Consider the following 24,124-nt stretch of genomic DNA (forward strand, 5'->3'; position numbering starts at 1 on the left):
TTGGTGCTGCTGAAACAACAAACGTGTATTTTGTTTTCTAAGGGAAGCTTGTCATTTAAGCCACCGTTACAAAGAGTAAGTCCAGGATTACTCACAGACACCTGCTTTTGCTATTTAGGAACTTGGGGGCATAATACCAAGCACGGCGTTAATATTATCGCCACTTTAGCAGCAGAAAACTGCCGCTAAAGCGGCGATAATGGGCTTGATAATATGCCGCAGAGAATTCCAATAGAAGCCCATGTTGACACCAGAACATGGGCTTCTATGGTAATTCTCAAGGGCATATTATCAAGCCCATTATCGCCACTTTAGCGGCAGTTTTCTGCCACCAGCGGCGACAATTTTAATGCCGTTTCTTGATAATATGCCCCTAGATTGTTTGATTGTGTGGGAGCTCCACCACTGTTCGTAGTAGGAAGAAAGCGACTTCCCCCTTAGTTAACTGACCAGCCACAGGCCATGAATGTAGATGCAGTACTTTGTGGTGCATTGTTGAATTATCTGCTGCAAGACAATTAATGGCATCTTAGAGAGGCAGGTGAATGCCTACCATGGCAAGCCCTGTTGTATATTCACAGCTCTATAAATTGTTCAAACAACTATATCATTATGTTGAAGAATCCTAGCTTGACTTGCTAAGATCTAAAAATAGTGGACATAACCTACAACAAACAATGTCTGCCTACAGTAAACTCTGTAGATGTTTTCATAACATTTCAAAAGCAAAAAGAGGAGAGCAATGTTCTGCCATAGTAGCTACTTTTATGGGAAACAATATTCTCCCCACACAATAGTTTTAATGGAAGAACATAAACCAAGAACATGTTTGCATTACAACGCAACAGAAATGCTGTGTAAACAATATCAGCAGCTATGAAATGGCATTTCATTATTGCAGTATGCAGCTCTATAACATCATCGCTATAGTCAACAAGAGAATACAAGCCGCCCATATATTTTAACGTCTAAATCTAATTTCTTATTTAATTTGTCAGAGCAATACATGTTTCAATTTATTTCTATAATTTTCTCACATAGGCGCCAGTGAACTGATTTATAAATAAATAAATAAATAAAACAAAAGCCTCGCTGTTAAACATTCAAAGAGACCACTCTTCCAAAAGAAATACAAGGCAAGATAAATCTGACAACATATTGTGGTATCGAACATTTGTCTCTCATAGCAGAATCAGCAAAGAAATATGCAAACGTCGACTACCTCTGGCAAATGCAAACTCTCAGAATGTTGGCAGAAGTCAATAACAAATAATGGCAGACATTGGTTGGCATTGTTGGAGGGGGTGCCAACTTCTTATACAAACCTTCCATTTTAATAGTAAATCATGATACACTAGACAGAAGAGTACGTGGAAAGGACATGTGAATGTGTGTGCATACAGAATAAAGAGGTATATATGTATGTGCACACACACATGCACTCATACACGACCCTTTGTGTCTGTGTGTGTGCTCGTTTGACTTTTAGTCAAATGTGCTCATAACAGATTTAAAGGCCTTATAAAAATAGTAGAAAACTGGCCCTCACATCATCACGAGTAACTTGTTAACTCTAAGCTCTCAATAAAGTGGCAAGCATTACTGATTTTTTTAAATCAATACTGTAACTGTGAACGCTGATTTTATTTAAAGACAGAAGAGTCAGCTCAGTTGGAAATAAATATTAAAAAGTTATTTTTTTTACATTCTCCAAGTCTTTTTGACAGTTGCTTATTTGCTAAACTGTACGATTCATTTGAAGAGGTGCTGAGAAGTCTGAAGCTGGGCGCTTTCTGCTTTCTCCACACTCCAGGGATGTATTTGCTTTCCCATGCTATTCCCATGCTCCACCTAGATCAGCCATTCTTTTTTGCTCTCGTCAATGGTCTCAGTAAAGTTCTGGTCATTGTTCATAATGGCGGCATCCGCAGTGTCGGCTGACTCGGCTCCCTTTGCCTCATTCGTGTGATAGGTCCCCTTGTGGCGGAACATATAGCGAATTAGGAATACCAGGGTGCACAGGATGGTGAAGATCACAACAGCAATGACACCTGTGGGGAACAGAAAAAAACATTTCAGAAATAGTAATAAAGCGAAAATATTCAATGGGCTGCAATATTTTTACATTAGGATTCTTGGCTACATTTTGTTTAAAGCCTTTCAAATGTACACAAGGCAATAAAAAAGCATTGATTTCCCTTTAATATGTGTCAAAACCAATCCCATGTACAGGTTCCATTTGTGCTTGGCAGGATGCGCTCCGCTCATATATGAACAACCAGCATTCAATTTAAATATGTTGGGTCCACATCACAAATATATTTATGAGTAAGGGAAGCAGTGCTGCTGAAGTATTCTTTTGTACTTTTACATGGCTTTGTGAATCGGGTCCAACCTTCTATTAGTAAAAGTGCAAAGAGGGCACGGTCCTTCCACTTGTCCTAATTATATGTGAATAGTCCCTGAATATGTAGAAGTAATAAATTGTTACTACAGAACTACTAAGTAATGCTCTACAAAATGCCTTTCTTAACAGGCCCAGTAGCTTGCAAGAAGAAACCTCCTGCTGTATTCCCCTCTGTCTCATCAAGATGCTCCTGGGTAAAGGCTAGGGCGGATATCCCGTCTGCTGTATTACCAGATTAATTATATCCTACGGAACTTGTAATACGGCGGACTGAATATCCGTCACATTTGTGACGGAGTATCCCATTCGCCAAGATCGTAATCAGGTCGATAATCTTTGCCTAGTAGTCTTCAAACCACAGTATAATGTTGATGAATTGTATGTTCGGAAAAACTTTATGGCAACAAAACTATGGATAAGGTATGTCACAGTGGTCACCTGAAAAATTTGTGTACATTCAGAGACAATTTTGACAATGCATTAGTGAATGTATATTCAATGAGATGGATTTTTCTTCAAAGGTACTCTGATTGCATCACTTAGAGCCTGAGTTAGAGTTGGAGGATGGGTACTCCAGTAGAAACCTGTTACCCTTATTTCAAGTTCATTGTGTTACTACATGATATAATGCAGGTGTAATAAGGGGGAAGGGATATCTGTCAGGTTTCTAATGGAGTACCATCCACCAAACTCTAAATCAGGCCCATGTCCTTTTGCACTACCAAGACACGGGGTTAAACTGAGTTGTTGGATCTCACAAAAGGAATAACATTTTATATGTGAAAAGAAGCAAGCAGGACTTATTGGTAGAAATAGTGCACACGTACATGTATTTATATAGCTATTGTAAGTATATTACATATGTAGACCCCCATACATCGTAAAAGCAAAGAAATGTATGTGATTGTACAATTATAGAAATTGACCCTATTCTTGAGGGGTGGTGAGGGGGGGGGGAATCCCAAAATATTGTTGCCTAACCAAGAAAGCCTAAAACAGACAAGTAACATTTGTTACATTGAATAAACAGGACACATTTCATTCAACAGATGTATACCATAAACATATGCAAACACTAAGATCAAAATAAAGTGTATAAGCATATTATAAAAGTAGACCACATTTCTACACCAGCTCATCCATATGATAAGTCTGTATGGCCAAACAAAGAACCAGTGGACCGTCGCTTCATCATAGGTAAAATGATTCAGAATGTCATCTGGGGCTAGATCATATAGTGTTAGTATAATACATATTAAGACACTTTGTAAGTATTCCATGATCATGTATGTGCCACCAGAAGTAAAATATGGTTCGCTCGCAGATATTTGTAAACATGTAGGGTACTAGAACTCTTGGGTATATAGCCCAAAATCTGAACATGATATAATTAACTGAATCTCTTAAACTTCAAGACATTCTTGCAAAGCAGAAGAATAAAATCCTAGAAATTAGCCTGCATTCAGCAGCAATACAGTTGCCAGTAAACACGAGTTTCAAGACCATAAGGTGGGCCACAGAATCTTCCGTCTTTAGGCTATAGATCGTTAAAGAGAAAGTAGAATCATGCCTCTAGGTCTTTCAACACACACCATCCAACTTTTCTAGTGCATACAAATATACCAGACATGCAAGTATCAATAACAAAGTGCAGCAATCTAAAGAACAGCTACATACCACAATTAAAATGAGTACTACATATGATGTATATACACTATACCTCAGGTAATACTAGAGTATGTAAAGGCCTAGATTAATTAAAGTTAGATCAGGCGCTTGCACCGCGCTAAAACGTTCAATCAGACCCAATGTGGTGCAAGCTAAACCACTGATGATCTTTTACACGCAAAAGCATTTTACGTACTCTATGTTGATGCGAGTGCAACACTAAAACAGCATTGCCTCATATAGAGTGATACCCCTGATAATCTATGCAAAGAGGGTGTTACGAGGCTCGAACCGTGCAAACACCCCTAGAATTCTACACAAGGCTTTATCAAATAAATTCACCGAATGTGGCGCAACTTAATGTCAAATATAAGCATTCTGAAACAACAGAGAAAGGTTAAATCATTCAACATTTATAAGCATATTTTCCACAAAATTAAACATACAACACAATTCACTCTGAGCCTGTTGTCTGGTTGTGGAGGTTCGTACCAGAGGGTGGGCTTTGAGTACACAACTTACACAAGAAACTGCATACTCACCTTTGCACCACAGCACAAAACTTAATTGTTTTTAGCATTGTAGAAATAAAATACTTTTAGCACCAGTGTGACTGATGATATCATTGGCATGTGATGCATAGTGTCAGAACCCCTTTCAGAGGGCTACGGGGCATGCAGGGCTACTGGGTACGACCATGGTGGTTGAGGCCTTGTACTCCAGATGTCCATGGCCGACCTACTATGGATCCAGCTCAACTGGGCCAAGTGCCTCTTCTGCACTTGACTCTCAGTGGTACCTGTGGTCAAACAGTCAAGACTCCCTCAGATGGGATGCACATACAGGTCTGTGTACACAACTGGTAACTCAAAGTGCAAACTGTATGAACAATGAATCAATATACAGCCAAATACTAACTTTCATAAGAAAAATAGTATTTTATTTCTAATTCTACACATGCAACGTGGTGTGACATTCAGAAATAACAACACAATTCCCCTTGAGGTCAGAGCTCTAGTAGCTGTAGGCGAATCCCTATGCAACCCCTCCCCCTCATATAAGGTGTTCAGGATTATTCTCCATTCACTGGTGGCCACATCAGGGAGTGCAAGCTATTAGGCTGGACTTAAGAGTCACCTTTTGACTTCAGGATAGCAGTCAAAAGTATCTATGGTGCTGCAGGACCTTCAGCAGTGAATCCACTGGGGACCCTAAAGGCACAGTTCAAGTCTTACCTGCAGCACAGAAGCAGTTGGCATTACAGTGGGTGCAGTCAGTGCGGGCACTTACACGGTCGGCTACTGCTCGGGGAAGTGAGGCTGTGTGGGTTTGGAGCCTTCACGCAGCACTTAATACTGGCATATGGGGCTCACCCAAATCAGTCTTACACAGGGCTACACCTCAAACAGGGAGTCCTCATGGTACGGCCCCCCACTGCACCTCACTCCCTCTAAAGCTCTCTTCTTCCTCACATGGCACACTAGTCTTGGCAAGCAGGCAGGAGCTGGTGCTCCAGGGCACAAGGTCTTGGTTTCCCTGGGTGATGACCCCTCACCATAAAGGGAGACTAGCAGGCTTTTGCCCCCAGTCCTAGTCACAGGATGAAGTCTTACAAGGCTTCCCCTTCTCACACAGCTCGTCTGGCTGCCTGGCAGATGACTAATAGTTGTGGACTCAATCTCCCCATTTAATAGTCCTTTTCCAGACACCAACTAAAGGGTCTGGGTCTTTGAAGTTTTATGTTGGGATTCTGCTTTATATGAAGTGGGAACTTCTCCTTTTCATCTTCCTTCATGAAAGATCTCTATCACAGCAGGCACAACTCTGAAACTGAATGTCCACAACCGTGTTCATGAGAGTGACCAGAGTTCACATCTGGATGTCAGCCACGTGATATGTGTCGAAAGGTTAATCCAAGACCCCCAGTCCTACTTTTTATTATTCTTTTATCTGCCCCATCTCCCTTCATCAGATGTGTACAGTCTGTTTTATTGTGATCTATCACTGAATCAAAGAGCAGTCTAAAATGTAAAGGAAGTCTCTTTCTTTTCTCTTCCGCATGTCCTCCTCGAGATCACAGGAATGCAGCAATACACAGTCTGGGGGAACCCTCTCCCCATCCTGTCTTTACCAGGTAGGCCTGGGCTTCTCAAAATGGAAGCCAGAGTTATCCATATGATGAACCATTGCATGCACACTTATTCAGTGTACTTTCACAGTACACTTTGGGTCCAGCACCTTTACCTCTATACATTGTACGATTACATGTACTCATCCATTCAGTACAAACACTCAATGTGCGTGCACTGTTCAGTACTGAAGCTTTTCTATTTTTAATCAGTGTGCTCTTTACAAACACACACACTGCCAGCACAACATCCACTAAGTACATGCTTCACAATTATTCACCCTTCATGTATTGTACTTTGTGCAAGCATACATACACCCAGCACATGCTGTCCCTGCTCACTCACTGCACAGCACTACATCTCTCATGTAATGTATTCCTCTCAAGTATACATACACCCAGTACATGTATTAACCGTAAATGCATTGCACAGTACTGCTCCATCCTTGTACTTTACCCTTACCAGGTACACATACAACTAACACAGAGTCACAACTCCTGCGCTATGCAGCGCTCCACATCTACCTAATGTAGGTCAACGGTGAGTTAAGCACACTGCAGCAGGACTCCAGTGATACAGAGTAAAAAGGTCCTGTTTACTACTAATGATCACTACACGGTATGCTGCCACCACTGCACTCGTGCTGCTTAACTCCTGGTGAAGGCGGTAGCCTCCCACCACTATGAGGGTACCGCTTTGGCCGCCGCTCCTGATCCAAAAAGACCACAATCCATGAGGCAGGCCTGTGCCATGGCACACACCAATGATCCGTATTCGCCTATGACAAAAACAAATCAGCATCAGGGATCCATACAATAGTACAGTTGGGCACTCAAGATAACGGCTCTTGTCTCTTACCATGCAGAGGACTTTTCTTTCGCAACACATAGCAAATATGATGCTGTATAACTTTTTTCCATTTGTGCAGCACAGCCCATTAGATGTCTTTGAGGCATTGTGTTTTGCAAATCTTAGTAAATTTGGACCACTGTACTGTGTCTTCTGATTTTGTTTAGAATGTACAATTCTTGTGATAACCCTACTTGAACACTAAAATATGTTATGATAGTGGCCGTTCTTTTGTGCAGATATGAATTCTGGCAATCTTAAAAATAGTAATTATTATAACCCTAATAAAAAGTTGTTTAGTGTATTACATTACACCACTGATTCTACGTGCTGCATACGGACAAAATCTCATTTCCATGTGAATCATGATCATTTTAGTCTCACAACAATGTACAGCAGCAGATGTCAGCAGATACGATTATCTTACTGAGCCATCTATCTGATTCTCCTATCAAAAACATTGCATTGAAATGCCTCCAATAATTAAACAACAATATTTCAGAAGCCATTACATTTCACTATAGAAAGTAAAGTGTTGGCCTATACTATACATTTACCTAAGACACAACATTGGGGAACAGATATGCCTTTTTCTGTCACTTTACTGTGAATGTTTACAAATGAACAGCTTGTTATATGAGTAAACGTAACGACTCAGATCAAGCACTAATAACTGTTGGAGGACGCACAAGATGAAAGTGGATGGGAAAAAGATGTATGTGGTCATATTCATAAAACAAGACTGGGCCTAAAAAAGAAGGCACGCGATTTGAGTAAGGCAGACAGGTACTCCGTCACAAACATGGTGATATTCCATCTCCTTATTGCAAGTGCCATAAGATATAATAAACTTGTAATAAGGTAAACGTGACAAACATCATGTTTGTAGATGGAGCAACCTGCTTCCCACTCTAAATCAGGCCCTAGGAGACTGAAAACTCCAAGATTAGCTGAAACTCCCAGACCAAAGGACTTGAACACCCACAGAGTCAAAACATGGTAGCCACCTTCCATTAGAAGTTGCTCAAAAATGCATTTGCATACCAGTGGATGCACTTTCGCCACAGAGATCCCTGACTGGCAGATCGGAATTATTAATTATGGCGGGTGGCAGTGGTTGAAGAGCGTCAAAAACATAGGGAAACTGATTTTAAGTGCAATGAGCGTGGGGCCAGTTAGTATGGGGACATGGCTAAAAAGGACAACATATACTGTAGCTATTTGGTGGGTCTTCCACTTTCAGGTAACTGCATATCTAATAATACACACGCCTTACATGAAAAATAAACGCAATTTGAACTTTGGGAAATGCACTAAATTATGTTTGAAAGCTTTGTTGGTTAATGAAGCCATTTCAGATGTCTGTGTGTGTGTAACCAGAGAGCCACAACATTGAATTCTGGTTGATGCAGTGGGGAATATTGACTTGTATTTTTAGTGCTACCAGGTCCCAGCCCGTGAGAGAAAGCACAGTGAGTTTGTAAGTAAGTATCATAAACTTGCGTTACACAAAAGTGCAAGAGAGGCTGCCACAAAATGTACAAAAAGATTTAGGTTTAACATAAAAAGGTGATTTCAAAATATAGATTTCAGTAATATGCAATAAACTGTCCATAGTTGCTGAAGGGTCATCCCCAAACTTTATGTCTTTACCCTCCTGATTTTTAACCAGTTTTTGTTGGCTTTTAGGACTGCATACTTTACCACTGTTAACCAGTGCCTAAGTGCTTGTGCTCTCCCCTTAAAACATGGTAGCATTGGCTTACAGCCAATTGACATATTTACTTGTAAGCAATAGCAGCTGGCAGGGAACGGCGGTGGAAGGGCAGAGGGGCACAGAAAGAAATTATATAAAAAAAATACCACTTACCTTTTTGCTGGCTGCCGCCTCTCCTCCGTCTTGTTCATCTTCCTTCTTCCTGCAGTCTGGGCAGCAAGAAGTACCTGGCTTATGGGCTCCCCTGAGTTAATCACAACACTGCAATGCAGCATTGTGATTGGTCTGAGAACCGTGGTTCGGCACTCAGAGAGGGACAGGGAGGCTTTGCATGTTCCTTACCAGGCTGTGAAATGCAGCCTGGTGGGAAAACATGCAAAGTGTGCATGACTGATTGGTCGGCCAAACAGTCATGTGCACTTAGGGAGTGTGCAAACCACTCCCTCCCCTGTGCCATCAGCCCCACCTGACCTAACCCATCCCCGCAGCTACAAAACAAAATTATAATAACAATGTTATTATCATTTTATTTTTGCTGCTCGGCTCTGAGAGCACTGGGGCAATGCTCCTCCGTCTTAGCGGAGGAAGCACTCCTGCTTGCAAGTCCCTAGTAAAGTGGTACCACATGTGCCCAGGGCATGCAAATTAAATGTTACTAGTGGGCTTGCACCACTGATTGTGCCACCCACTTGAGTAGCCCTTTAAACATGCCTAAAATCTGCCATTGCAGCCTATGTGTGCAGTTTTTAAACAGCCATTTCGACCGGCATAACAAACCTTTTGCCAGGCCCAAACTTTCCTTTTTAATACATTTAAGTCATCCCTGGACAGTAAAGAGGGCAGGGTACAGTGTATTAAAAAATGTAGACATGTTTTTTTACATTTACATGTCCTGCCAGTGAACAATTCTTACATTTGTTTTTGACTACTGCAAGGCCTACCTCTCCCAAGGGACAACATTGGAGTTACCTCATTATATTTAATAAGTGATAATTTCCAATTGGGAGAAAGTGACCACTTCATGTTTAGCACCTTTGGAATTCAAATGAAAAATCCTCTCTCATGATGAAGTCAGATTTTAAATTACAATTTTGAAAATACAATTTCTTAGAAAATTGGCATTTTCCTACCTAAGCCACTTCTTGCAGTGCCTGAAGCCTGTCTCTGGGGCACTTGATTGGGTGTAGCGGACAGTAACACAATAGAAGGCTTAGGTGTGCCTGGAAGGGCTATCAATGGCAGTATGGGAGGGTGGAGCTAGGTACAGCTCTGCCTACACTTTATTAGGCCTGGCTCTGCCTCCACACTGAAGGATGCATACTCCCTGTAGTTGTAGTTCGTCTGGAACTAGGAGAAGGAAGGCAAGAATCCTGGGGACTTTAAAGGGTAACCTCTAGAAGCTTCTCCCCACTTCAAAGGCACAACTGGGTATAAATATTGGGCCTCAGACACCAATTCTTCAGTACACTTCTGGTCCTGTAGATACTCTGCCAGAAAGAAGGACTGCTGTGCTGCTGAAAGGACTGATACTCCAACTGTGCTGGACTGCTGCTCTGAAGGACTGCTGCTTAGCTATGCTGACCTGCTGCTGTTTTGCCTGAGTGAGAAGGACTGGACCTGCATCTATTGAACCCAGAACCGCAAAGTGACTCCAAAGGCTAGATGGATGGCCCCCTGACTAGAACCTCGGGGACAGAATGCTCAAACAGTCTCGAACCCAGCACCTGGACTCTGCCACCTGTGAGTCCTAATCTGCCAAGTGGTGCCAACCCAGTCCTGGAACCTTGGAGGTGGGCCTGAAGGTGCTCTGCCATCCCATCTGTGGATCCAGCAAAACCAACGCATCTCCTATGCAGTGAGTTGCATCTCCGGCGCATGGTCTTTTCTGTTCGAAACATTGCCTTCGGAACAGAAGTATTTACTCTGTTATAAGGGTTCTCTCCAATGCAAGGACTCTGCACCAACCCCCCAGCCTGTATTGCAACCACAGCTGTGCAACACATCCTCGGCGCATGCCCTCTAATTCCTTGTCAACTGCAGCCTTGACAACAATGCCAGACTCTGCACTGCACTCTAAGGGTGTTATCAGTCACTAATTGTTAGTACGAGTAGGCTTCAATGAAACTATTGATGCCAATTGTGATAATGCCTCTTCGGACATTTTTGTGAATGAGCAAAATAATTTGCAAAAAAACCGACCCATTTAAGCAATGATAAAGACGCTCTAAAGTAGAAGAGTTTCTATATGCGGACATATATTACAAGATGGCCGCCGTTTTAATTCGGAACTAACTAAGTTAGTCTGCTTTCAGTGCCTCTGACATAGTCCTTATTTAAACCGCGTGGTACCAACATTACCTATGCTGTCTATTGGACCAGCGGTATACGTTTGAAGTCACAAAGGATACAAGAGACCTCAGGTAAGTCTGCATACCGAACCTGTCGACAGAGTCCGTTATTGAACTCTTCCGTTAATCTAATGCTGCTTTCTGTCTTCTAATAGACCCTTAGAGCGGTGCCATTGATATTCCAATGTGGATTGTGCCTGACCCTATCTCCTCCCCCCTTTTTTTGATTTAGTTAAGAGTAAATATGCAAGCTTTTTTTAAATTACACTATCCACTTGACATTCTCTAAATCTCAACTGCACTGATCCTGGAGGCATGCAATTTTGCGAGCGCGTTTTTAAATTACATGCCTTCTAAATAGCGATTTGCTCCTCCAGCATTAGATTAACACGAGCGGTACTTATTTCTACCTGAACTGCACCCCCATTTCGATAATTTGTGAGCCTCTCCTTAAATGCCTTTTTAACTATGTAGTCCGGGTATGCATTCAAAAAAACCAAGGATTTAAGGTAGACCTTTTCTAAGCAGCACATGTGTGTAAAGTGATAAAGTCGTCTGCGACATCACTACACATCTTTTTAAGCATCGCAAAAGCTCACAGTGCAGCAGACTTTTGGTCTTTTTGCATTAGGTAGGACGATTTCGTTCCTTTGCATTTTTTGGCCATCCTTGATCTCGACTTTTGTTGTCTACAGCGCGATATGAAGCTAACTAAATTCTGTAAATAGAAAACACCCGCATGTTATTAGTGAACAAGTACTCAGTTGAACGACATGCTGAGTAACAATTATGTTCCTACATAACAAGTAGGATTTTAACTGGCGTGAGCCTCTTGGCCACGTTTTTTCAGTAAACCCTTTGACGTTAAAATGATTTTTTGTTGAGGTAATTAATAACCTTTTAACTTATATGAATTAATTTTTCTTTTTCCAGTCAATGATGGACAAATATTCTACTTAATGTAGATTAGTATATAGGCAGGGTCAAAATGGTAAATCACTTTGGACCTCAGGAATTAAATGTTTTTTTAATTAACAATTTACAACCAGCTATGAACAAAGATTTCATTTGTTCACAGTGTGGAGATTCACTCTAGCCTATTCACAAGGCCCCTCCAGTGTCCTTGACCTGGAATTGTTTTAAAGTTGAAACTTCTTTTGGTATAAACTGAATTCTTGACGAGACATAAGTAGGGGTGGGCGGAATTTGCGGAATTAACCTTCGCAAATTATCGCGAAAATGTTTAAAATTATCGCAAACAAGCAGAAATATCGCGAAGATGCGGAAGTTTTTTTCCGGCATGTTCGCGAGATTTTCTGCATGGTTGCGGGTCGCCAACTTACCCATGTGGTTGCTTGCGGGCGCGGCCATCTGGTTTTGAGTTGTTCTCGCGGTGCATGATCGCGAGAAGAAAGACGTGATCGCGCGACGCATGACTTCACTGCGGGCGCGAACTGTCGCGAGACAGCGCAAATAGCTAAAAACAATACAACATCTCATGGAGAACGCGACCGGATCAAGAAAACTTGTCGGCGAACGCAGGGATTCAGGTAAGGCGATCGCGCGCGCGCGAGAATGTATTATTTTACAGCGCGAGCAAGAAACAAATTATCGCCAAGCTGCGGAAACCGGAATTTTTGACATTTTCGCGCTCTCCGCGGAACGCGAAAATGTCAAATTATCGCAATTTCCGCGAACGGAACGAAATTTTCGCCCAGGCCTAGACATAAGTAAGTTATCCATTCTCACACTTTTTACCTCAATTTGCTTTGGTGGTGATGTGCGATCTATTTCTCTCCCCCTTTAACTACCTTATGGGGTAAAGGTTTTAGTTGCTCTAAATGGTCTTATTTAAAATGAGGCCAGCATCTTTACTTTTTCACACAGGTTTGTCTTTTTTCTAAAATGTTGCCATTGAAGGCTATGTTCGTAATTTCAAATTATATTTACGCAGGGGACTATTGCAAACATCCTACTCTTCGTCCTGAAGATGGTCTAATGGATAAATTTACCAGGAAAGACCAAAACGTCGACAAGCACATCTAATTCCCCAGCAATTCTTGCGTCTAGAAATTGTTTTCTGCTGCTTTCAGATTCATTTCCTATTTTGTTGTATTATTTGGAATAGATGTTCACACCTATGATTTGAAATTTTACTTTCGTATATAATATTTAATACCCTCTATCATGGTGTTTTGCTATTACCTTATGTACCCCCTCTGGATTTGTTCACATCAAATTTGTTTATATTTTGAAAAATACACTCCCGTGTTGTGAAACTGTCTTTTATAGATTTTTCATATTCCAAATAAATGCACTGATGCCTAGATGATCTAACAGTCAGCCACCATTTGGGGCTTGACAAATAAGTAATCGATTGGATCAATTGAATTGAGCATATTGAACAAAATCCATTGTAGGTATTCTTACCCATTATTTGTAGACTCCGCATTGCAGCCCCTTGAACCAAAGCACTGCCCCGACTGTGCAACACATCGTCTATGCTGAACTTCACATTACAAGCCCCATTGATGGGATCCTCAATTGACTCTGATCCAGTCCACACCTAGGTCCCCTGTGTGTCACTATCTGGAAGCAACACACAAACTCCAACAGCAGAGCCATTTTCAGATATGTGATCCTGGACACTGGCAGAAAGCACAAGTGGCTGGGACCAGAAGATGCAAACTTTCTAAAAGTACTATCAACGAAAGGGTACACAGTTCCTCAATTGCAATGAAGAGATGAAGTGAATGTAGGGGATCAACCATCCACTAGCTACCAAAAGGTAACCCAGGGAAGCCCTGGGGGGGAGATTCCCTTGGTGGAACTAGAGCTCTCACACACCCAGCAAGCTAGGTGTCATGCTTCATCATATGAGCAATGCCCCTTGTCAAGTCGGCGCTGCAATCCTTGACGGGCTCCCGATACCAGGGCTCTTTATCGGGGATCTTTTGTTCCTGCCGATAGGTGCATGGGGGTGAGGGGCCTAGTGTGTGTAGATGTAGCAAGGAGTGAATTAAAAAGGGTCAGTTAGTCCTAGTCGATATTTTATTCAGAAGGTAAACTACCCTATTAAAACTGATGTAGAGTGGCTAAGTGCTAGAGATAATGTATCTAGACATGTAGCTCTACTCTAGGAGATCAACATGTTTCATGCCGTATGTGTCAGTAACGTTACTAGAATTGCTAGCAACAGTTCCTGGCGGTTTGGGTAGGTCTTCCGGCTTTAGCGTGAAATCACGCTGGACCCAATCGGCATCCTTTTAGTTGCCGCCAGAACTGTTGCTAGCAATTCTAGTAACGTTACTAGGTCACAGACCTAAGGATGTGGTATGTAGATTTCGCTTCACCACGTAGTGTAGATAGTGTTTCGGATCCTGAAGAATTGCCCAGATCCTTCTGACACATACGGCATGAAACATGTTGATCTCCTAGAGTAGAGCTACATGTCTAGATAAATTATCTCTAGCACTTAGCCACTCTACACCAGTTTTAATAGGGTAGTTTACCTTCTGAATAAAATATCGACTAGGACTAACTGACCCTTTTTAATTCACTCCTTGCTACATCTACACACACTAGGCCCCTCACCCCCATGCACCTATCGGCAGGAACAAAAGATCCCCGATAAAGAGCCCCGGTTTCGGTAGCCCGTCAAGGATTGCAGCGCCGACTTGACGAGGGGCATTGCTCATATGATGAAGCATGACACCTAGCTTGCTGGGTGTGTGAGAGCTCTAGTTCCACCAAGGGAATCTCCCCCCCGGGCTTCCCTGGGTTCTGGGTTACCTTTTGGTAGCTAGTGGATGGTTGATCCCCTACATTCACTTCATCTCTTCATTGCAATTGAGGAACTGTGTACCCTTTCGTTGATAGTTCTTTGCGGCATGTACACTGGACCTCCAATAAACAAGCCCTACTGTCCCCCTTTTTTGTTTTAAAACTTTCTAAAAGTGGCATTTTCTGAATTGTGACTTAAAATACGACTTCACAATTGAGTGTTGCAGCCTACTATTAGCATTTTATTTATAGGCCCTGGGTAATATTTACCTAGTAAATTAAAGACACCAATCAGCTATATGCGAATTTTACCATCTCTAGAATTATCATTCCAAGAGAGTCAAACATTATTTTCTATACTTGCAAGATGACCACCCTTCTTTACATTTGGATGCAGCATGGTGGACTTCTATAAAGTACAAAACATTATGTAACAAGATGGCTGCACATTTGCTTTGCCTTTGTTTTTAAATTTGCATTGAAAGAATGGACAAAGCTATCAGTGGTGGGTGGCCAAATTGCATCTGTGAATAGGTTCTGAAACAAGACTAGCCCGGTTTCTGGACTGACAAATATAGTTGATTCAGTGGTTTAAATCTAAACTTCGCTTACTGTCATGTGTAATGCATGCATTTGTTTAAACCTCAGTGGTTTTAATGCACTCTTAAATAACATGCTTTTAAATTAGGTTGCTCTTTAGCACTCAGCAGTGAAAAAATCATTATTGGATTATGCACCTACATTATATTACTTTTCAATTAAATTAAAATAATAGTGTAATTTTGTAGCTGTCTAATAATTTAATGGCCCTTGACAATAGGTAGATAAAACATTCAAGTGAGGTCAATGAGAACATAATCTTGTAATTAATGCATTAATATTCATGGGATTTCGCCTTTAATTTGTAGATGCTGGTGTTTTCACATCAGGGAATATTTGAAAGAGTAGAGTTGAGGCGTGTATAATAATTATAAGTATCATCATTGCAAGTATAATCGGATATTTATTTTGTAATGGTCAGTTCTTCTTTTGAACGTTATGAAATATAACATAGTTCAACAATTTACATATATATTCAATTTCTCACAATGGAAGGGCTATCATGATGGCAGTGGCGTAACGAAACTTGAGGGGGCCCCCCTGCAGGGTTCGTGGACGGGCCCCCTCTGAACTCTATCTGGAGCTCTCCTGCCGAAGTGCGGTGCTGAGGGGGCCCCCTAGAGGTTGGGGACCCCCGCACAGAGGGGGCTGCGGGGCCTGTGTTACGCCCCTGCATGATGGTGGTATTGAAGTAAATTCTTTTTTTTTTTGGGGGATATTTATATAGCGCAAACTCGACCCGAAGGTATTGGAGCGCTTTACATAGCACTGTATTTACATTACACATTCAGGCACGGGGAGATTAAGGGCCTCATGTAGGTAAATAAATTTTACCGGTTCTTAAATACCGAGCCGTACCGAATCGGTAAATTAGAATCGGTAAGTTATATGTAGGTAAAAATTCGGTAACAGTTACCGATTCGGTAACAGTCGGTAAATACGAATCGGAATTCACCGATTCGGTAAATACCGAGGTGATAATTACCGAATCGGAAAATACCGAGGTGGTATCTACCGAATCGGAAAATACCGAGGTGGTATCTACCGAATCGGAAAATACCGATTCGGTACGTACGGATTCGGTAAATAACATCACATGACTTGACGAAACAGCTAATCCTGTGCAACGACAGCCCACCCAACCAGGAACTGCCCACACCCAGGCAGGTGTACACAATTAGCCGAAGTGGCCACACCCAGGCAGGTGTACATAATTAGCCGACCCTGGAGAGGCTCGGAGTGCAGAGGAGAGGCAGGGAGCAGTTGCATGTGCGAGCGGGAAACGAACAGCATGTCCAGCCAGAGCACACAGAAAGACGGAGGGGAAAGGAGGAGGAAGCTCAAATTCAGCCCCAAGGAACTCCAGGTGCTGGTGGAGGAGGTGGTGAAGCAGCACCAGAAGCTGTTTGGGAGGCAATCCCTGCAAGTGCCTGAGGCCGAAAAGCGCAACATATGGCTGGCCATCCAGGCGCAGGTCAATGCTGTGGGAGTGACCCACAGGGAAATTGAGGTCCTCAAAAAGCGCTGGTATGACCTGAGGATTGTGACCAAGAGGAAGATGGGCGACATCCAGAAGGAGGCCAGCCAGACCGGAGGTGGAACCAACAGGGCACCTGCCCTCACCGAACTGGAGGAGCTGGTGGCGGCCACACTCGAGCAAGAGAGCGTCGTGGGTCTTGGGGACGCCGACAGCTCTGCCAGAGCCGCAACACACCAAGGTAAGACGAAAGCACAGCAATGTAGCCGCCCCTACCCCTATCCCACATCCCCCATTGTGAAACGAGAATCACACTGCAGTCCACACGTGTCAGTGCAGACAGGCAATGCATTCCGGGAGATGTAGTCAGGGCAACACTAACCATGACGTAAATGTCACAGGGCAACAAGGCATGTCACGCACTCGAGGCACAAGGAGACAGAGGACAGATTGGAATGTGAAATGATTTATTGTGACGCTTGCAATGCAGCCCTTCGGGGACACTGAGCCAATGTTGTTTTTCTGTCCACAGATGTGACATCATGCAGTACAGGGCATGCTGCAGGGGAGACGGCACACCGGCCACAAAAATCACCTCTAGCCAGCACGAGTGCAGACCAGGGAGCAGGCCCACTTGCAGCCGCACCACCTACGCAGCCAGCCTCGCCGCACACAGAGCCAGCATCACCTCACCGAGAGCCAGCATCACCACCACCAGAGCCAGCATCGCCACTCATGTTCGATTCACCGGCCACATCTCCGCTTGCAGGTGTGAGAATGAGGAGGCGTCCAGCAGCCAGGCTACGAGCCTTAGACACCTCGTCAGACGACAGCATGGGCCCAGAAGACCGCACCGGGCCCCAGGAAGGGAGCCATCCCACTGTGCCCCACACCTCACAGGCAGCACAGACGGGAGCAAGAGGGCGCCGCAGGTCGCGTGTCCAGAGTCCACCAGCACCCACTGACGGCCATGGTGTCTTCTTGGGGCTCGAGGGCCAAATGTTGAAGCAACAGCGCCTGCAATCAAAGGCAGTAATGTCAGTCCAGAGGCACATGCGGGTGATGAGGACAAGCTTAGTCAACATGGACACAAACATTGGCGGCATGGCTGCGGGCATTCGGGACATGTCCCAGTCAATCCAGCAGTTGTGCAGCAAATTAGATGCTGACATCGAAGCACGGCGCCGGGAACGCCAGAGAAGGGACACTACCAGCAGGGCACTCAACCGTCTGGCAACTGCGACTTCCCTACTTTGCCGGCGCTCTGTGACGATGCAGGAGGGCCTAACACAGTGCTGCAGCGACCTGTCACGGGGGATGGTGCAGGTGACAAGTGCACTAGGGGTGCTATTGACAAGTCAGGCGTCGACAACTGCTGCAAGGGGTGCTGCGGAGAGCATCGACACCAGCAGCAGCATCACACCCCCCGTCCCAGAAGCACGCAGGAGCAGCAGGCGGCTTGGGGTTGGCTCTAGTGAGGATGCACAGGCCGTGCAATCCACCACTGCAGCGCGTATGCGCAAACATTGATGTGGCCCTGCTTATCCACTTGCCATTGGGTGACGTAACCCTGGACATACTCATTGTATAGATGGCATATTGCCAGATTGGCCTGTTCATGTGTTCATGGCGTGGTGCCACATTAAACTACGTCATGACTTCTCACGACTCGCTGTGTCCCCTCACTTACTCAGAAATAGTTGCATGTGATCTCTGCCCGTCTCTCTCTCCCATCGATTGCAGTTGGCACTCTAGCTGCGCTGCCCTCTGGCTGGCCTGACTCATCCTCGTTGTCCTCAAAATATGTTAGTTCCACATCTGTACCTTTTTTCGTGGCAAGGTTGTGCAGTATTGCACAAGTGGCAATTATCTTGCAGCAGGTGATGGGTTTGTACTGGCGTGCGCCTCCGCTCTTGTGGAGGCAGCGGAACCTGCTCTTCAGCAGTCCAAACGTGCGCTCCACCACATTGCGTGTAGATTTGTGGGCCACGTTGTATCGTCTCTCACTCTGGGTTGCTGGGTGTAGGTAGGGAGTGAGGATGAATGAACGGCATGCATATGCACTGTCGCCTGGATGAGTAAAAGGGAACCATCAGTTACATGCCTCTATACACTCTGATTTGCAGGTTTCAAGGGGCGTCACTGTTACTTACCCAGCAGGTATCCCTCTCCGAATTCTCCGGCTCTCAGTCGTGTGTAGATCCCACTATTCTGGAAGATGTAAGAGTCGTGGGTGCTCCCAGGAAACTTTGCAACAATATCTGTGATGATGTTCCCTGCATCACAGATCACCTGCACATTGATGGAGTGGGTGGACTTCCTGTTCCTGTAGATGTGCTCTGTGTCAGCTGGAGGACAGATTGGGATGTGTGTACCATCAATACAGCCGATGACATGGGGGAACTGTGCCATGTGATAAAAGTCTGTTTTTGTTTTCTGCAGTGCAGCCTGTGTGTTTGGGAAGCTGATGTAGTGGTGCATTCTCTGCATCATGGCATCCAGGAACTTCCTGAAGAAACGTGACAGGCAACTCTGGGATACCCCACCCACCGCAGCTATCACCACCTGATAACTGCTGGATGCCAACAGATGTAGGCTGCAGAGCACCTGCACATGTGGGGGTATGGCGTGCGCCCTTCTTATTGGCTGGTCCAGGAGTGGGTGAAGGTCCCTGATTAAGTCCATGATGGTTTCGGGGTGTAGCCTGTACCTCTCATGTATCTCTGCATCAGTCAGCTGGAATAGTGTGATGCGCTGTCTGTAGATTTGTTCCTCCCGTCGCCACACCCTCAGTCCTGCTGCCTGTAGACGTAGGCGCCTTGCAATGACGTACATGGCGGCCATGTTGTCCACGCTGTTGCATTTTGGGATTGCTTATGTGCATTGTTGATGGTTACCACCTGCTTTCCATCCGTGTTAATTACCGACTCTTATTTACCGATTTTCCTGGATTTCTTAATTACCGACTGCTCCTACATGTCATTTTACATTTTTACCACTTCATATTTACCACTTCATATTTACCGATTCGTTAATAATGTATTCGGTAAATATGAATCGGTATTTTAGAATTCGGTAACTATGAATCGGTATTTACCGCCTCATATTTACCGAAAAGTGGTTTTTGGACTCCTACATCTCACTTGTCTGAATACCGGTCGGTAACGGCATGTTTACCGAAAATCGGCCGTTACCGACCGGTATTTGGCTACCTACATGAGGCCCTAAGTGATTTGCCCAGAATCACAGGATGTGGACGCGACCTCGAGGCTCGAACCCTGGTTTCCTGCACCAGAGGCGGCAGCGCAGCCGACGGACCAATGTTGATTGAGTACTTTCTATGTAATAATGAATTTACTGAGACATCCACTCAGCATCCCCATTGGATCTCCCGGTCTTGAAAGTTATATGTTTCGAATTACAGCCATGTTTTCAGTGTTCAGCCAAAAAAAGGGAGTCTATTACTGACTGGCCCAGGGCCCCCAAAACCCTCACAATATCCCTAACGTATTTTGGGGGCCCCGTTTTAGAACAGATTCGAATTTATGATCCAATTTAAGCTCTTTCATGCCCCCTTTGGCCAGATCACTGACAGTGCACAGGCACATCAGTGCAAATTCTAAATGTGTTGACATTTACTATTCAGGGATAGGGACGGGTGTTTTCAGCAGCTCACTAATATTACTGCAAATAATCTCTGTAACACCATCCTATTTCTCATATTTGAGGTACTCTTTTGATCTAAAAGAAACTTTTTCTTATGGATGTTGCATGAAACAAACGCATTTCTCTGCAAAATGCCTGTAATAGAATCTCACACATCACCCACATTACAAATAATTTAAAGGAAAACGGTATTGAAAACAAACGTAGCATTATTTAAAGGTCACCAGGGCAGGACTCTGCAGAACAGTAAAGAGCTGGATCTATCAGGGGGCCCAGGGCAAGAGCCCACTTTGGCCATGCCTTAAAACGTCTCTGATTACTGATTATAACCCAAATCTATGTGTCAGCAATTATTGTCTCAAGAACAGTTTTGACCAAGTTGTTTGACGTGCTTTGGGCGTTTTTGAAAGGCAGGCACTTGAGTAGACGACTGTGAAACCTACTGCGTCCAATTTGTGATGGGGAGCTAGGTACCCCCACATTTACATGTACATGCATGGTGATCATAGAGGAAGTTTTTGATGGCGTTTAGGATACTGAGTTGATTGGATAACACCAACTGAGTGGGCAGTTACTAGTGTTCGGAAACATTAACAGTAGAAAGAACTATGGTAAGAATAGAATCTGTTCTATGGGAAGGGAAAGGCAAATGACGAGTTTGCCACACAGCCTTTACATTTATGTCAGTTATTAGGGGAAATACACACTTTTCACCCTTTTTGAAGATCTTTTGTGGTGGAGTTTTCCCTAAAACACAACGAGGCTTGCTTTGCACTTATGGAAAAATTGGAAGATATCGTAAGTGCTTACTCAGACCTGCCTGTATACATGTTTCTTAAGTCAGTTTATCTGAAAATTGTCTATAAAGTGCACTGGTTAGACCTATTGTTAAAACTTTTCTCTCAATAAGTACCACTCCAAAACCCTCTAGAGGGTTGCTCAGTTAAATTCAGGTTGAGATGGCAATTTGCACCACTCCACACATCACTTTTTACACATGCAATTGATATGTGTGCTTATAGTAATTTTATACAGCATGGATCTCTACTGGTCTTGATTAATTACATTGGAACAAATTAAATGTGCAAACTATAAAGAAGAAAACAGAAACCTAGGCGGTACTTTTTCGTATATATTACACTCAATTTATTCAGTCTTGTCCCAGTTACACCCAGCTAGTCTCCTGACAGCGGATAAATGGGGCTTCATTGACTGGGGTGAGGAAAACCCTTAGGTTTCTGGTATGCATGACATATCAGTTTTACTCAGTATGTTCTTCTGCACAGCACAAATGCATGCACGAATATTGTGGACTGAGTGCCTTGTGCAAACACACTCAGACCAGAATCCGCAGCTGCTGGAGCTTGTCTGGGATACACCGAGAATTTGCAATTCAACCTGGAAACTTAACGTGGTGGCCCTTGACGACCTAGCCTTTAAGGCCACCCTGGAAGACACCATCTGCAATTATTTCCCAGAGAATGAGGACATAGCCTCTACCCACTTGGCAGAGCGGGAGGAATTCAAATTGTTTATCCAGAGCCATTGTATTGCCCACTCAGTAAGGGTTTGCGCCCGATTGCATAATGAGATAGCTCAACAAGAAACACTTGAATGGTTTGGAGTGGTCTAGATCTTGCACCTTACCCCAATGGGGACTGGTTGAGAGTCGAACAGGGAAAACTCCTGATGTTGCTCGAATTGTTTAAGGTATATGACTATTGCACTTATGTTGGTAAGGCCCATAATGAGCACGATGAGGCCAGGAGGGTAAGGGCCTTGTTAGCCAGCCCCGACAATCGCTGCTCTCTGGTGTGAATAGTAACCTATTGTACACCCAACGAGGTTCAATGAGGTTTTAATGACTCCATGATTATATTATATTATAGCTGTCGATACGCCTTGCCTACCTGTTGTGGTGGTATCTGCCCTGGCATGGAGATCACCGTCCAGGAGGTGTGAGGTGCCATTAAGGCGTTGGCTAGTGGCAAGATGCCTGGATCGGATTGCTTGCCATTGAGTATTATGCTACTTTTGCTGAGGATCTGGCACCGATCCTGACAAAACTGTACAACACAGATAGAAGTACCAGTTGTCTTCCTTCGACAATATGGGAAACTTACTTGCCTCCCTGCTAAAGAAGATCAAGACATGTAACATCTTATGGACCCCTCTCTATATAAATGATGTGGAATAAAAGGTGCTTAGCAGAATACTGGTCATCAGGTTACTACCTGCTGTAAGCATCCTTAACTGTCTCAACCAATCAGGTTTTATTCCCACGCGGAGAGCGATCCCCAATATGCGGCAGTTTGTGCAGATATTACACGCCCTGCTGGCCGAACATCTTAAGGCCCTTGCACTCTCCAATGACATCAACAAGTTTTTCAACTCTTTATGATGGGACTCCTTGTGTGTCATAATGGCTAGTATGGGGCTGAGTGGCGATTCATCTATTTGTGTCAAGACTGGCACTGTCATTTCTCAACCCTGCAGGGTGGAAAGCAGCACGTGACACGGCTGCCCTCTTTCACCAGTGCTCTTTGTTCTGGCCATGGAGTCATTGCTGTTCACGCTGTGCAGGGGGCAGCGCTATTGAGACCTCCAGTCTGACAGCCGCCCCCATTTATTTGATTGACCTATTGTTGTACCTACATGGCAAACACTCAGATGTGGAGGGGGCCTTCGGAGCGCTGGAGAACTTTGGCTGCCATTATTGCTTATGAGTGAATAGGGACAAATCTAAAACATTTCCACTGCAAGGTCTAATGTCATGGACACCACCCCATGAGATAGGCTACACCCTTAGATAGGATATGGAAATCAATGTTTATGATTCCGAAAACCAAGCTACTGTAGGGCACCATCAGAGCTGCAATAGCTTCTTTTCAACAATCAGTACACTTCTGATTGGCTCCTTCACTACCTTATTTGGAAGTGTCACATTGTCTAAGATGGTCTTTTGTCTCGTGTATTATATTCTTTCCCAGCTCTTCCAATCCACACCCCTACGTCCCTCTTTAACAAGGTAGATGGACTATTGAATTTTTTGGTGCATGAGCCATCACAGAATTTCTCTTACGAAGCTTCAACTCCCCACTAATGAAGGTGACATGCTGGTTGCTGACATGGAACTCTATTATCTAGCCAAACAGCTGAAATGGGCGGTCACTTGGAGAGCTGAACTTTGGAGAGAAGAGACTTTTAATACAAGGTTCACCCCTTCTTGGGCTGATCTGTTGCTATGCTATGCTAAGAATTTGTAAAGTGTACGGCTACCCAATAGACCTCCCATCACTGAAAGTCAAACCCATCTCATTGTGGTTAAAGCGAGCCGATCATCCAAAGACATGACTTTTAAGTAGATTCCCACATTTTGATTCTTCCTTGGCCACTCTCAGCAATAAAGTCTGCGAGTTCCAGAGCCTTGGTGCCAAATAGGCAAACAAACCCCCTCCACTCCTAGCTTTCTTTATTTTT

The 24,124-nt window shown here is 43.9% G+C and overlaps 1 protein-coding gene across 1 annotated transcript in view; it reads right to left on the minus strand.

Annotated features, from left to right (window-relative positions):
- Positions 1 to 760: 760 nt before the first annotated feature.
- Positions 761 to 24,124, minus strand: part of CNTNAP2 (contactin associated protein 2) — a 2,761,105-nt gene continuing 2,737,741 nt past the window's right edge. Inside the window, exon 24 of the mRNA XM_085631546.1 lies at positions 761 to 2,051. Within this exon, the coding sequence (XP_085487672.1) occupies positions 1,852 to 2,051 (200 nt within the window). The 3' untranslated portion in view covers positions 761 to 1,851. The remainder of the gene's footprint in view (positions 2,052 to 24,124) is intronic.

The sequence above is a fragment of the Triturus cristatus genome, chromosome 10, assembly GCF_964204655.1.
Source record: "Triturus cristatus chromosome 10, aTriCri1.1, whole genome shotgun sequence".
Lineage (NCBI taxonomy): Eukaryota > Metazoa > Chordata > Amphibia > Caudata > Salamandridae > Triturus > Triturus cristatus.